The sequence below is a fragment of the Micromys minutus genome (genome assembly GCF_963924665.1).
Source record: "Micromys minutus genome assembly, chromosome: 1".
Lineage (NCBI taxonomy): Eukaryota > Metazoa > Chordata > Mammalia > Rodentia > Muridae > Micromys > Micromys minutus.
In genome coordinates this window covers 258,805,498-258,818,181 of record NC_137969.1, presented here as the reverse complement: position 1 = coordinate 258,818,181, position 12,684 = coordinate 258,805,498, and the positions used below count along the sequence as shown (strand labels likewise).

General features: G+C 48.2%; 1 protein-coding gene across 1 annotated transcript in view; it reads right to left on the bottom strand.

Annotated features, from left to right (window-relative positions):
• PTPRN2 (protein tyrosine phosphatase receptor type N2) overlaps positions 1 to 12,684 on the bottom strand; it is a gene marked incomplete at both ends in the record, with an annotated part of 697,231 nt that overhangs the window by 37,555 nt on the left and 646,992 nt on the right. The window contains 2 exons of the mRNA XM_080936716.1: positions 1,857 to 1,934; positions 7,974 to 8,047. Of these exons, the coding sequence (XP_080792842.1) occupies positions 1,857 to 1,934; positions 7,974 to 8,047 (152 nt within the window). The remainder of the gene's footprint in view (positions 1 to 1,856; positions 1,935 to 7,973; positions 8,048 to 12,684) is intronic.

Genomic DNA, 12,684 nt, shown 5'->3' with positions numbered 1-12,684 from the left:
CCTCACACAAACCAAGTGACTCGATATAACCTTGCCCCTGAACTCATCCCTGATTGGTGAATAAAGATGCCTACAGCTTATAGCTGGGGAAAAGAGAGGTAGGCAGAGTTCAGTTCTCAGGCTTGAGGTCTAAGGCAGGACATGAGGGAAGAGAAGATGGAGGAGGAGAAGACCCCATAGGGTAGATGAATCTTGAAAACATGGCCATGAGGGCTGTCAGTGTGAGAGCAGCCCAGGCAGAACCTGGCAGGTCATATCTAGGGGTTATTGGCAGAGAAGTAGATGTAATCGCATAGAAGACAGATACCTGCCCAGCTCCAGTGCATTAAAGGCTTATTATAAATATAAGGGCTTTGTGCCTTTTATCCGGGAACTGAATGATCTAAGAGTGGGAAGTGGGTGTGAGCAGTCGCTGCTGTTCCCACCCCTCACTGGGCTGTGGCTGTGTTGGTGAGAGGACCCTGACATGCATGAAGCACTGCACCTGCTGGTGAGTGAGCTGGCAAAGGAGGTGGAGCCAGACGCCATTCCTCCACGTGTTCACTTGGACAGGAACCCAGTGGGCTTGGGGTCCTGTGAGCATGTTTGTCCTGCCATTTGATTCAGAAGGTTCTCTTTCCTCCCTCTGGGCTGAAGCTCTGAGCAGCTGGATGGACACACTAGTGCATTTAACATGGAGGGAACCTAACTATTCTCTGAGTCCAGGGAAAGCAATGTGCTCAACACCATCCTTACAGCAAAGGTCCCTAGTCCCACGCCTCACTCAAGAGCATCCGCAGGGCAGCTCAGCAAGCCTGCGTGATTTTGATTTTCCCGATAGCACGAGGAAAGGAGAAGGTGGTCACATGGATGTGTTCCATGCTCAGCCTCACCCCTCCTGGTTGGTGAGTCTTGCCCGCCCACAAAGCAGGTGATGAAATTTGGGGTTCAGTGTGCGTGGAGGCAGAGTGCCCTGAGCAGCTGCAGGTATCCAGACCCCTTCCTTTGCATTTCCTTTGAGTTGGGAGAGGGAAGAACAAAAGTTTGGATGCCCAGCTGATCTCTGGACCGTTGGCAGATGAGTCTATACCCAGGGATCCAGAGTAATTTGGTCTTAGGTCAGCACACTGCTGCAGCTCCAGAGCTTTCAGAGCGGCAGGCTCACACAGCACTGGGCCGCACTGTCTGCCCTTCTCCTCCTACCGAGCCGCACCCAGCAGCCTTGCTCTTTTCTGCCTCTGTTCCAGGATCCCCGTGGGCTAACACATGGCCAGAGGCTACAACCTGCTGCTGGGGGAGTCTAGCCCTGTATTCCAGTGGATGGTCTGCCATGCCAAATCCCCAATCCTGTGACCTGCCGTGTTCTTCCTCAAATCTGGTCCTACTGATCCTGGTGGGGGGCACTCTGTTGACCCGTCTAATTCCACCCTCAGTTGTTTATGTTAGAACTAGTTCCCAAGCCTCAGACTCACTTGGGTCATGCAGGATTGCACTGGATGAAAAGACCAGGATGGCCTTTGAAATGTAAAATTAAAAACCCTCAAAGAAGATAAACTATATATTCGAGCACATTTTTCACCTTCATAAAAATAAAACAATAAGTCGAATAATAAAGAAAATATAGTGTAAATGTGTATTAATTTCACTTCATTATCTTCTATAAAGTTCAATTTATAATATGACTAAAGAGCAAACATCGTTAAAACGTTAACCATCTCAGATGAGAAAGCAAAGAACTCACGAACTCTGAAGTAATATGTATAAAGCAGTACAAACAAGGCTGAGTTTGTGCCATTGAACTCATCCTGTTAATTTATAAACAACTAACTCATCAACACTTTATCTTTACAGAAGAGAATTAATGAAAGAGGATTCACCTGCCAGAAGTCGGCCACAGTGGCGGGAAGTGGGCCCTGGGTGGCAATGTATGCGGGCTTCCGTGGGTCATGGTCCATCTGCAGGAAGAAGAGAGTTGGTGTAAGGATCAGTGACACAGGCAGGAAGACATGGGGACACAGAACGGCACAGCTTGTACCCATGTACCCATGACTATTAACACACAGGGCCTGCATGGGAAGGCTCATCACCATCACATGCATAAAAGCCACGACACCTCCACCTGATGGTCTTTCTGTCTGTCTATCCTGTTCCGGAGCAGTGCGTGTAAATGAAGACCAGAAGCCGAGCAGAACAGAGTCAGTGCCTGGATGTATGGGCAATGCTGTTCTCCATTCGTGCTGCCCCAGAGACTCTGCTCCGGGATGGGGAGACGTATCCCCCCACTCAGGGATATGTGGCTAGGCCTGAGCTCCCAGCAATGAGCCCATGCCTACATTCAGTAAACAAGTTTGTGTGTCTTGGAAGAGTGAACACATGCAAACACTTGGCTGAGAAGTTCATTCCTGTGGGTGTTTTGTTTATCTTGGGAGAGACACATGCAGCCAGCTCCCTGGCCTAGGATCACTGGTCTATAAGTCCATGGAAGTGTGTCTGCCTGCATGTGTGTCCACGTAAGTATTGTGTGACTATGTATTTGTATGTTTGTGTGTGTGTGTGTTGGCATGTTTGTGTCTCTGTGTCTAATGTGTCTGTATAAGTGTCTTTGTGTATTTGTATGTATGCTTCTATGTATGCATGTGTATGTGTATGTTGGCACCTCTGTGTGTGTCTACATGTGTGCATTCCTTCAGTGTGTATCTGCATGTGTACATTCACAGGCACGGTCCATCTTTCTAGACGTTCATTTTCATTTCTTTCCTGACTATGAGAGACTGAGAACAAAGAATGGGATTGAGGGGAGTTGGTTTTTTGTCCTGTGCTTCCCTCGCTCCCAGGGGGTACTTTTCACATCACAGACCTTAATTACAATGGCTAACTTGAAGACTTTCTATGTGTGCACACAGGCACAAGTGCTCTCTCTCTCACACACACACGCACATACACACAGAGACACACAGACATACACACACACTTACAGACACACAGACACAGACACACACACACATACAGACACACAGACACACACACACACACATACATACAGACACACAGACACACACACAGACACACAGACACACACACACACTTACAGACACACAGACACAGACACACACACACAGACACACAGACACAGACACACACACATACAGACACACACACACACACAGACACACAGACACAGACACACACACACACACAGACACACAGACACAGACACACACACACACACACACAGACACACACACACACACACACACACACACACGAAGTTTTAACCATGTGTGAAGGCTCGGGGAAGGAAGTCTCAGCCCCCCTGAGCCCAGGCACAGCTTGTGAGCACTCACGGTGATGAAGCCTGTCAGCACAGAAAGGTGCTGGACGCACCTTGTAATTATGAGCCATGAAAGAGGGTAAGAACACAAAGCAGCTGGTGCGAGTTATTCTAACAACAACAATGTGGAAGTTGGCTGGGGTGGGGGCAGGGGAAAGCTTTCTATGCATCTAATTTCATGATTCATAATTAAAACTGGACCTCGTTTTGAGATTCACAACATACACAATACAGGTAAAATTATGTTGCTCTCACTGAAAGCCCCAATTAAGATGTTTCAGCAGAAAAATGCTTCTCAGAATTGAGGAGTTTTGATTTTTCAAAATATGCATTTGCTGGGGGTGACAGCTATTTACAGAGGCCTTGTCTCTCAGCAAACAGCCATGCAGAGAAAGGGATGCCCTGCCCCCTTCTCCTATGTGATTTCTTTCCCCCAAACAACATAGACTATACAGCATATTTAAAATTTGTGACATGTTCAAACTACCAATTAGGCTGTTTTCAGAATGAGAAATGCAAGATTAAAAGAAAAAGTTATGGGCAGCATTTCAGAAGGGTGAATTGTCCACTTTCGTGATAGGTCTTAATTGTCATTAAAAAAACATCTAACCCCATCAAGTTTGCTCAGACACTAGGCAGAGGTAAGAAAGCCAAGGTTGTGAGCAAGGCAGTATGGGAAGCATCCTAGAGAGGAGGCAGGCCGCACGGGGTGCGGGGCGGGAAGATGAGGCACGGGAGCTGCTGCTCCTGGACAGGACAGTGCAGAATCACTCTGCATTCACCGATGTGAGCAGCAGGAAGTCCGCCCTGGATTGCTTCAGTCTTTGACTAGAAGCAAGGCAAACGTTTAGCTAGACAGAATGAAGTTTTGCCACATCTTAGTTTTCAGGCAAGGTAACTGTGTTTGGAGTTTCTGTGATGTGTTTCTGCGAACAGGACTACTTATTTTAGTCAGGAAATACGGTGACTTGGCCTGCCATGGTGGTCAACTAACACGGCATCCACTTTGCCATGGAGGTCAACTAACATGTTGCCCACTCCAACATCCTCTACACTTCATGGCTGTTTCCTGCTTTCTTTCCCACTGCTCTCTGCTTCTCCATATAGCTTTCACATGAACAGTATTTTGGTTCTGTACACAAACTCCCGGGTATACACAGTGTCTGGGTCTCAGTTCTATTGTGTGCAGAACCAGGGAGTGGGTGTGCTGGACACTCTGACTTCTGGGCACATGTTATCAATGGGAACTCTACGGGCACGAGGGTACACATGTATGTGTTCTAAGTGCATCAGTGAATATTTGCAATGTGCTGAGGCAGATGCTGTACTTTGAGGTCAGGAAGCTGTGGGGACACACATTCACTTCCTTTGTGATACCTCCACTCTGCTGCTGGGGCATGCCCTTTAGCTTTTAGTGCAAAGCTAAGGAACTGGCCTGGCAACGGCCTCAGCAACACAGTCTTCCTACTGGGGGCTTTTTCAGGAACCCAGCCTGCTCAGAGAGATCAGCATAACAGATAATCCTAGGAGACTCATGCAAGTGACTTTAGGGAAACCAAGTCAGAAGTCCCAGGCACCCAAGCATTCTGAATCTACAGCTCTGCTTGTGAAGTTCTAATAAGAAGGAAAGCCGTCAGCCTGTGTTAACTTTAGCCCTCACTCAGCTGTTCCTCAGGCTGTTATCACAACATGGGGTGAAAGTCCATACATTTCCATGTGCCTGGCTGGAAGAACGGGGCAGTGTCTTCTGTTGAACATGGGATGATAACTGTTAAATCTGTGAGTCACCAGCTACATCTTTACACTAGAGCTCTCAGCAATGTTCCAAACAAACAGCGTTGAGCACTCCAAGTCAGAAGCTCTGAAGCCTTTGGAAGAGGGAAGAGGAAGCAGATCTCTATAGCCAGTAGACAGGGAGTGTCTACTCTAGATGGCCTGGTCCTCCCCATGATGCAGCTCAAAAATCTTGGGGAGACCTGGCCAGATTGGGGGAGGATGTGCAGTCTAGGTGCTGAGTTATTCAGACTGTACATATCCTGATGTTCCTGTGTTCCTTACACCCCTGGAGTGAGGCAAACTTCACAGAGTTGTTTATTCTTTGTTCTTCAAGGCAAGGTTTCTCTGTATAGCCTTGACTGTCTTAGACCTCTCTGTATAGACCAAGGAAGGTTCTGAATTCAGTAACCTGCCTGCCTCTGCCTCCCAAGTGCTGGGATTAAAGGCTTGTGCCAACATGCATGGCTGGCATGCTTTCTTAAAAGCAAACACGTTGAGACTCTTGTCCTGATGCCGAGTCTTCAGCCAGGGAGGTCTTGGGTACTAGAGCTTTTAAATCCAGAAATGCTGTCTAAGGCCCTTTCATACAGAGTAGAGGTTTATTTAACACTGATGTACACCAGATTTACAAGCACAGATGTTTGGTTGAATATGTTTTGAGAACCCACGAATTGTCCCCCACTCTTGGCCAACTTCTTAGGACATCTGCCACCCTTTTCTTAGGATCCACCTCGTCCTGAATTAAATTAGTTAAATGCATTCAGGCCGAAACGTTCATCTTGCTCCTGACACAGTAGGACGAGCGGCTGAGCTTGTTTCTGGGTGGTGTTAGGAATCTTGGGTTCTGGGTCACCCAGACTGGGTGCTTGTCTGAACCATGGCCAGGTGGGTGGCCTCCCTCAGTCTGGAGGCCCCCAGAATAACTAAGTGTGGTGCTTCTTCCTCACGAGCACTACGTGGGATGGCAGAATCCCATTTACTCTCATGACCCCGATTTAAAAGCAAAGATTGCTCCTTATTTACTACTGGATGACTTCCCTGAAATTTAATGAGGAGTAGGCACAGATGTAATTATCATAGTTTTATGTGGCACAGCCAGGGCTGTCTGCACTGTAATTGTAAGTCGCTCACTCGGTGGCTGCTGAGAAGGTCATTATCACGGTTCCTCTAGTTACCTCAGACAGACAGCACAACCAGTTTCTTCCTGCTCAATCTTACAATCCAAATTCAGAAGGGAAAAAACTAATTATAATACAAAGCAAGGAAAAAGCGAATGTTGCCAGAATATCGCCTTTCCTACTGACCCTTCTGACCCGGAGCCACGGACAGCAAGACCCAGGAGTCACTCACATGAACTCACAGGGATGTCCTAACTCCACCGAAGAACTCCTTGTGATGTTGGTCTGCGGGTGGAGCAGCTGTTGAACCACACGAACCCACACTGAGGGTTTCAGCCTGAACCCCCTTGGCTGGCTGCTCACTTGTCAGTTTTGCACCATGTAGAGCCTGAGCCCAGGCACTTACAAATCAGAATTTGTACTCAGCTCTTAAGGGAGTCAGTGAGCAAGTCTCAGGTGGAAGCTTGCCTTAGTCCTGTGCAGAAAGAATAGTTGAACAACTCCAAATGAGAAACGCTGACACAGGCGAGCTCTGATTTCAAAGTCCACTCCTGCTGAGGTAAAGAAGGCACCCCATTTTCTATGGACATGTAAGGGTCTGGGCTCAGGTGGTAGAGACAAAGCACCAACTCCCCATTCAGTTCTTGTCTCACAGTGCTTGAGTGCTCTGTGTGGGCTGAGATGTTGGGAAGTGGGGTTGGTCACCCATGCTGGAGTCCTAACAACAATTTCACCCAAAAGAGATGATGCTGAGTATCTCATAGTAATCTGTCAGAAGCCCCTCCCCCCACCAGGCTATGTGTTCATAGATGGCTTCCTACTGGAGGACTGGGAAGAGCCCAGGACATGATGATCCAGGTTTGTGAACTGGTGATCACCTGTGCACTTTTCGTCCTTGGTACTGTGGGGACTTCATCAGAAAAGTTGCGTGCTGCAGGCCCTGTTTGGTAAATGCAAGCTTCAGAACTGAAGTGGGATTCCTGATACTTCCCTGAGTTTGAGGGAAACTCCTGATGTGGTCAACTCTACATCTGTCCAGGATCCACAGGATGAAAGCCTCCGTTCTGATTAGGATGCCTCTGACCATGCTCTGTGACTCCGCATGGCTACTTCCAGCCATGTCAGCCCAGCTTCACTGTGGAAGCCAGCTGAGCTTCCCCAGCACTGGCTTTCTAGCCCTCCACTACCAATTTCCCCTCTTCTCAGCCATCCCTCAGCTGGCCCTGACTCTTCCCTTTCCAGCCACGTCTGAGGCTGGAGATAAGAACATACATCCTAAAGACATGCCATATGGGATCACGACATCACAAGGAGTGGAGGGGGCATGCCTCGCTCACAGTATGAGTGTCCATCCCTCCACTACAGCAGGTTGAATGGCACAGCCAACCTCAGTTAATACTCGGTCTGTATGAAAAGGATTCTGCCCACTCAAGAAGCCCGAAGGAGAGTCCATTGTCCTGTCCTGCTCCAGGGCCATAAAATGCTTGCACCTCGTATTCTGAACCCCACAAATACACAGGAAGTAAGTCGCTCCAAGGAAGAGGTGTGACACTGAGCCAGAATCATCCTGAGCCACAGTTCCTGACAGGAAACTGCCTAGCACCCTGGCTGGCTGGACCTTGCAGGCACCCTGACAGTATACAGTCAGCAAGACTTCATCAGTTCATGAGCCAGAGCAGAGATCTAACCCAAAAACGTCTTCACCACATGGTCCCCAGTCACCTAAGAAACAGCCCTGTGCCTTCCCGCCCCCGTGACCATGTACTTACGATGGGGCTGGCATTGATGTAGTCGGAGTTGCTGTGGCTGTTCTCGGACTTCAACAGGATCCTGGAATGGTCATCTGCAAGCAAGCCAAGAGTGGAGGATTAAATTGCTGTGGAGCCCTCCAACCGTGGGAGAGCTAACCATCACCTGGGTGGGGCTGGGAGTGCCTTGTGGGCTCCGTGTGCTCTAAGGCTCCTCTCTAGCCCTTTGAGCTTTGGACTACACCGTGCTGTGTGGGCCCTTCCCTTCCTCAACTGTGCATGAATCTTTGTTATAAGGGCATCACAGGGTGTGTGTGGGAAAAGGCACCAGGGATCTCACTTTGCAGAATTCAGACACCTTGACAGATTTCCTGTGTAGAGTTCAAATGCCAAATTTATCTTCGAACTGAGCACTGGCCTTTTAGTGACAGACAACTCTGTCAGCACATAGTATAATAAACATAGCGGTGCATACCAACAGGAAGGCCACTCTCCAAACTGTAAGAGCTGTTGGTAAATCATTAAAGCCCTGGCATTGTTAGAATTTAGTTTCAAGAGGAAAGTAAGGGTCAGAGAAAATGCAGATGAAAGGCACGCAAAGGAGAAACACATCGGCTGTCAAGAGAAGAATGTGCCTGGAAAAAGCAGAGACTGCAGAGGCCCCACAGGAGGATTAATGATGCAACACTGTAGACATGGAACAAACTGCCTGTGATGCTCCCTGCCTTCCCTTCAGGAATTTACAAACTGTGCCCTTAGTAGGAAGTACAGGGTGTACAGTGGGGGAGGGGGCAGGGACAGATGGAAGGCTGTGAAGACAGAACTTCCTAAGAGCACCAGAGCCTATGAAAGCCCTTCCGTCCTCTGGTGGCAAGTTCAAACCCTCTCAATCATCGCTCCCACTCCAAGATGTTTCTCTGACAGGACACGGCATCATGTCTTCTTTTCTGTGGAGACAGAGCCATCTGTGTTTGCAAGCGCCTTTAGCCTTCCTCAGACAGGCCCTTCCTGTAGAAGGCAGCTCTCACACCCGCTGCAGACACCCAGCTGCATCGACGCAGACTTAAGAACTTTCCCCCCACCAATGGCTTCTGTATTTTATTTTGAAACAGAGCCTCGCTATGTAGCTTTGGCTGTTCTGGAACTTGCTTTGTAGACCAGGCTCGCCTCACAGAGATCCTCCTGCCTTTGCCTCCCGATCGTGAGTGTTAAAGGACGCACCGCTGTGTCCAGCTCTCTGGCTCTTTCATTTCTCTTGAGGATTTTACTTTGAAAAAATATGCATGAGTGTGCATGAGTGTGTGCCTGCGTGTGTGACTGTGTGTATGAGAGTATATGAGTATGTGTGAGTGTGTATGTGTAAATGTGTGTGAGAGTGAGAAAGAGTGTGTTTGTATGTGTGTGCTACATGAGTGTGTGAGTCTGTGAATGTGTGAGTGTGTTTGTGTGTATGAGTGTGTGTGAGTGTGTCTGTGTGTGTGTGTGAATGTGTGTGAGAAAGTATTTTGTCAGTATGTGTGTGTTTCATGAGTGTGTGAGTCTGTGTGAATGTGTGAGTAAGTATGTGTGAGTGTATGAGTGTGTGAATGTGTGTGAGTGTGCTTGTGTGTGTTTGTGTGTGTGTTTGTGTGTGAGTGTGTATGTGTGAATGTGTGTGTGTGAGTGTGTGTGTTTGTGAGTATGTGTGTGTTATGTGATTGTGTGAGTCTGTGTGAATGTGTATGTGTGAGTGTATGAGTGAGTGCGATGTGTGTGAGAGAATGTGTGTGTGAGTGTATGATAATGTGAGTGTATGTGAGTATGTATGAATGTGTGTATGTGTGTGTGTGAATGTGTGTGAGTGTGTGTGCATGAGTGTGTATGTGTGTTTGTGTGTAGATGCACTTGTGCCATGAAGCATGTGCAGAGTCAGAAGACAACTTTGTAGAGATGATTCTCTCCTTTTATCGTTCATGTGGGTGGTTTTGGGGACTGAACTTCTGTTTTCAGGCTTATATAGCAAGAGTTTTATCTACTGAGCCATCTTAGCCCTTATTTTAAAAATTATTTTAATGTTGTGGGGTTCTGCATGGGTGCACATGTGAGTACAGGTGCCCATGTACGTCAGAGCTGTCAGATCTCCCTGACACTGGAGTTGTAGGTCGTTGTGAGCTGCCCAAAGAGGGTGCTAAGAACTACTCTCGGCTCCTCTGGAAGAGCTGTACACTCAGCCACTGAGCTATCACCTCAGGCCTTAGCTTCTTAGACGAGGTCACCTGTAGCCCAGGCTATCCTCTAACTCACCATGTAGCCCCTGATGACCGAATATCCAATCGTCCCGTTTCCGCATCCCCAGTGCTGGGTTAACAGGCATGTACCACCACACCGGATTTATACAGTGCTGAGGACTGACTCCATGGCCTCGTACATGCGAGGCAGGCATTCTATGAACTGAGCTGTGTATACCCCCAGCCGTAGTGAAAAATGACTGCAACGCATCAACAGCAGGTGCTGGAGAGATGGCTCAGTCGCTTACCGGGGTACATGCCTCGAGTAAGTCCGCCATGGCCAGTACTTCAGCTCCTGGGGACCTGATGCCTTTTTCTGGCCTCTGGGGGAATCTTCACTTGTGCACAGGTGACCACACACAGACATGCACGTGTGCATGTAATTTAAAACAGCCACACCTGTGTTCCAGGGTTGGGAAAGTTGTGAGACTCACACCAGATTGAACTCGGGAAGCATGATCTCCTGGGGCTCTAGGCAACTGAAGAGGCTCACAGTCTGTCTTAGGGTGTGGTGGGAGTGCTTCCAGTAAAAACAGGATTAGGTGTGAACCATCTTTAGATGGGATAGAGGTTCACACATTCCGATGTATTCATCTACCCACCTCTGTGCCTGTTGAGGCTGAAGAGGCACCATGAAGCAGGTAGACAGCAAATGTCAAGCTATCTCTGCTGGGCTTGTTTCTTCAAAAGCAAAGATGTGGATTATCCAAAAATCCCATAGACTGGGTGGCTCCTTCCCGAATCACTGTACTAAGCACAACCTGGGAGCATCCGGAAGCTGAACGGCAGCTTCTTTCCCCGACTCCGAGTTGCCATCATAAATACTTTTAAAGAAATATTCTTAAATTATCCAGTATCGTACATTTTCACTCATACTAGGAAGAAGTAAGAGAGGCGTACCACCTTCAAGTTGCTGTGGCAGCCTGCTAAGCCGACTCTGCAATGCTGTAACAGAGAACCACGTTCCTATTTGCTTCCAGAGTGTTCCAGGGGGCCACCTAGAAATCTGACTTACTGTAAATGTTCTCCGTACACCACCTTTAGGCAATGGGGCAGGGCTCTCTCCTGAGAAACATTTATAAACAGCAGGATCTGGTGGGGGAAGGAACAGGGAAAGAAAGAGCACAGCTCACAATTCCCTGGCTCCAGTGCCACAAGCAGTCAGCAGCGGATGTTCCTAGTGGAACTAACTCTGTGTTAGGCTGGGGAGATGGGGGAGCAACTGTGGCTTCTCTCACAGGAACACCCAAAACAGCAGACTGGGCAACGGTGTCCTTGGGCTCAGCCGGTGGCTGCAGCTGGACTTTCTTAGCAGAAGCCATAAAAAGTCCCCTGATTCTGGAGGGTTGGGGCGAGAAAGACGGTGACCAGGAGCCTTCAGTCTGAATATGCAGAGATCTGTCATGGTTTCTGCCTGCTTCCTGTATGGCAGGGACCGATGCCTGGAGCTGCTGTGGATCAGAAGGCAGGCAGGCTGAACATTTTCTTTCCCTCAGCTCAAGAACCTCAAGTAAAGGACAAGCCCTCCTATTCTCAGGCGGTATATTTGGTTTTATATTGCATTTTGAATATTTTGCTTTTAAACTTAGGCTATTTTTTTAAACATTGGTCTACTTTGGGCTATGTGTTTGTAAACCCAGGGAGCCACCCTCAAAGGACCAGCGCACCGTGCACAGTGAGGACACACACAATGATAAGTCAGTAGCAAATCTCCGACCTAAGCTGTGGTCTTCTCCTTCTGGTGGTGTTTTTAAAGCAGGGTTACGTGAGGCTCACATCAGTATGAGCATCAAAGACAGGCTTCCTGAACTACAAGGATGCTAGGGGTAAGAGGGGCTGTGAGGTCAGTCTGCACACGTCAGGCCAACCGAAAGTTTCAGGGAGGCCGGGGTGGAGGGAAAGGAACAAACACCAGGTCCACCCCCCTCTGTGCTTTATAGGAGTTATTCCTTTCTGTCCCCAGGGCAGCACTCATATGGCCGGGTGACTAGACACCCAGGCCAATGACAGCATCTTTGAGCAATTTCAGTTACGTGTGTGTGTGTGTGTGTGTGTGTGTGTGTGTGTGTGTGTGTGTTTCAAAACTCAGTCTGAGAACTCTGGAGCCAGGAGCATCTTGCTTTCGGCATCTAGTTCCATAATTGCCAGAGCTCCTTTTTCCTTCTAAAGATCCACAATCTGGGAGGGAAGGCAAGAAACATATATGGAGAATATTGTTGGTCAAACCCACCACACGCCACCATCTTCTGACTGTCCCCAGTATCTGTCACATATCAGTACCTTGTTCAGCGATATTCTTCATTTATGCAACATTCCATATTTTTAAAGATGTCATTGCTGCTCACCTGGATACCTGTACTGCATATTAAATGAAGCTATGTTTTTATTTTATATAGAAGAAATGGAGGCCTAGGAAGATCAGTGTTCCTGGCCAGTCTCAGGAGAAAGCAGCTCCACTCTAAGCT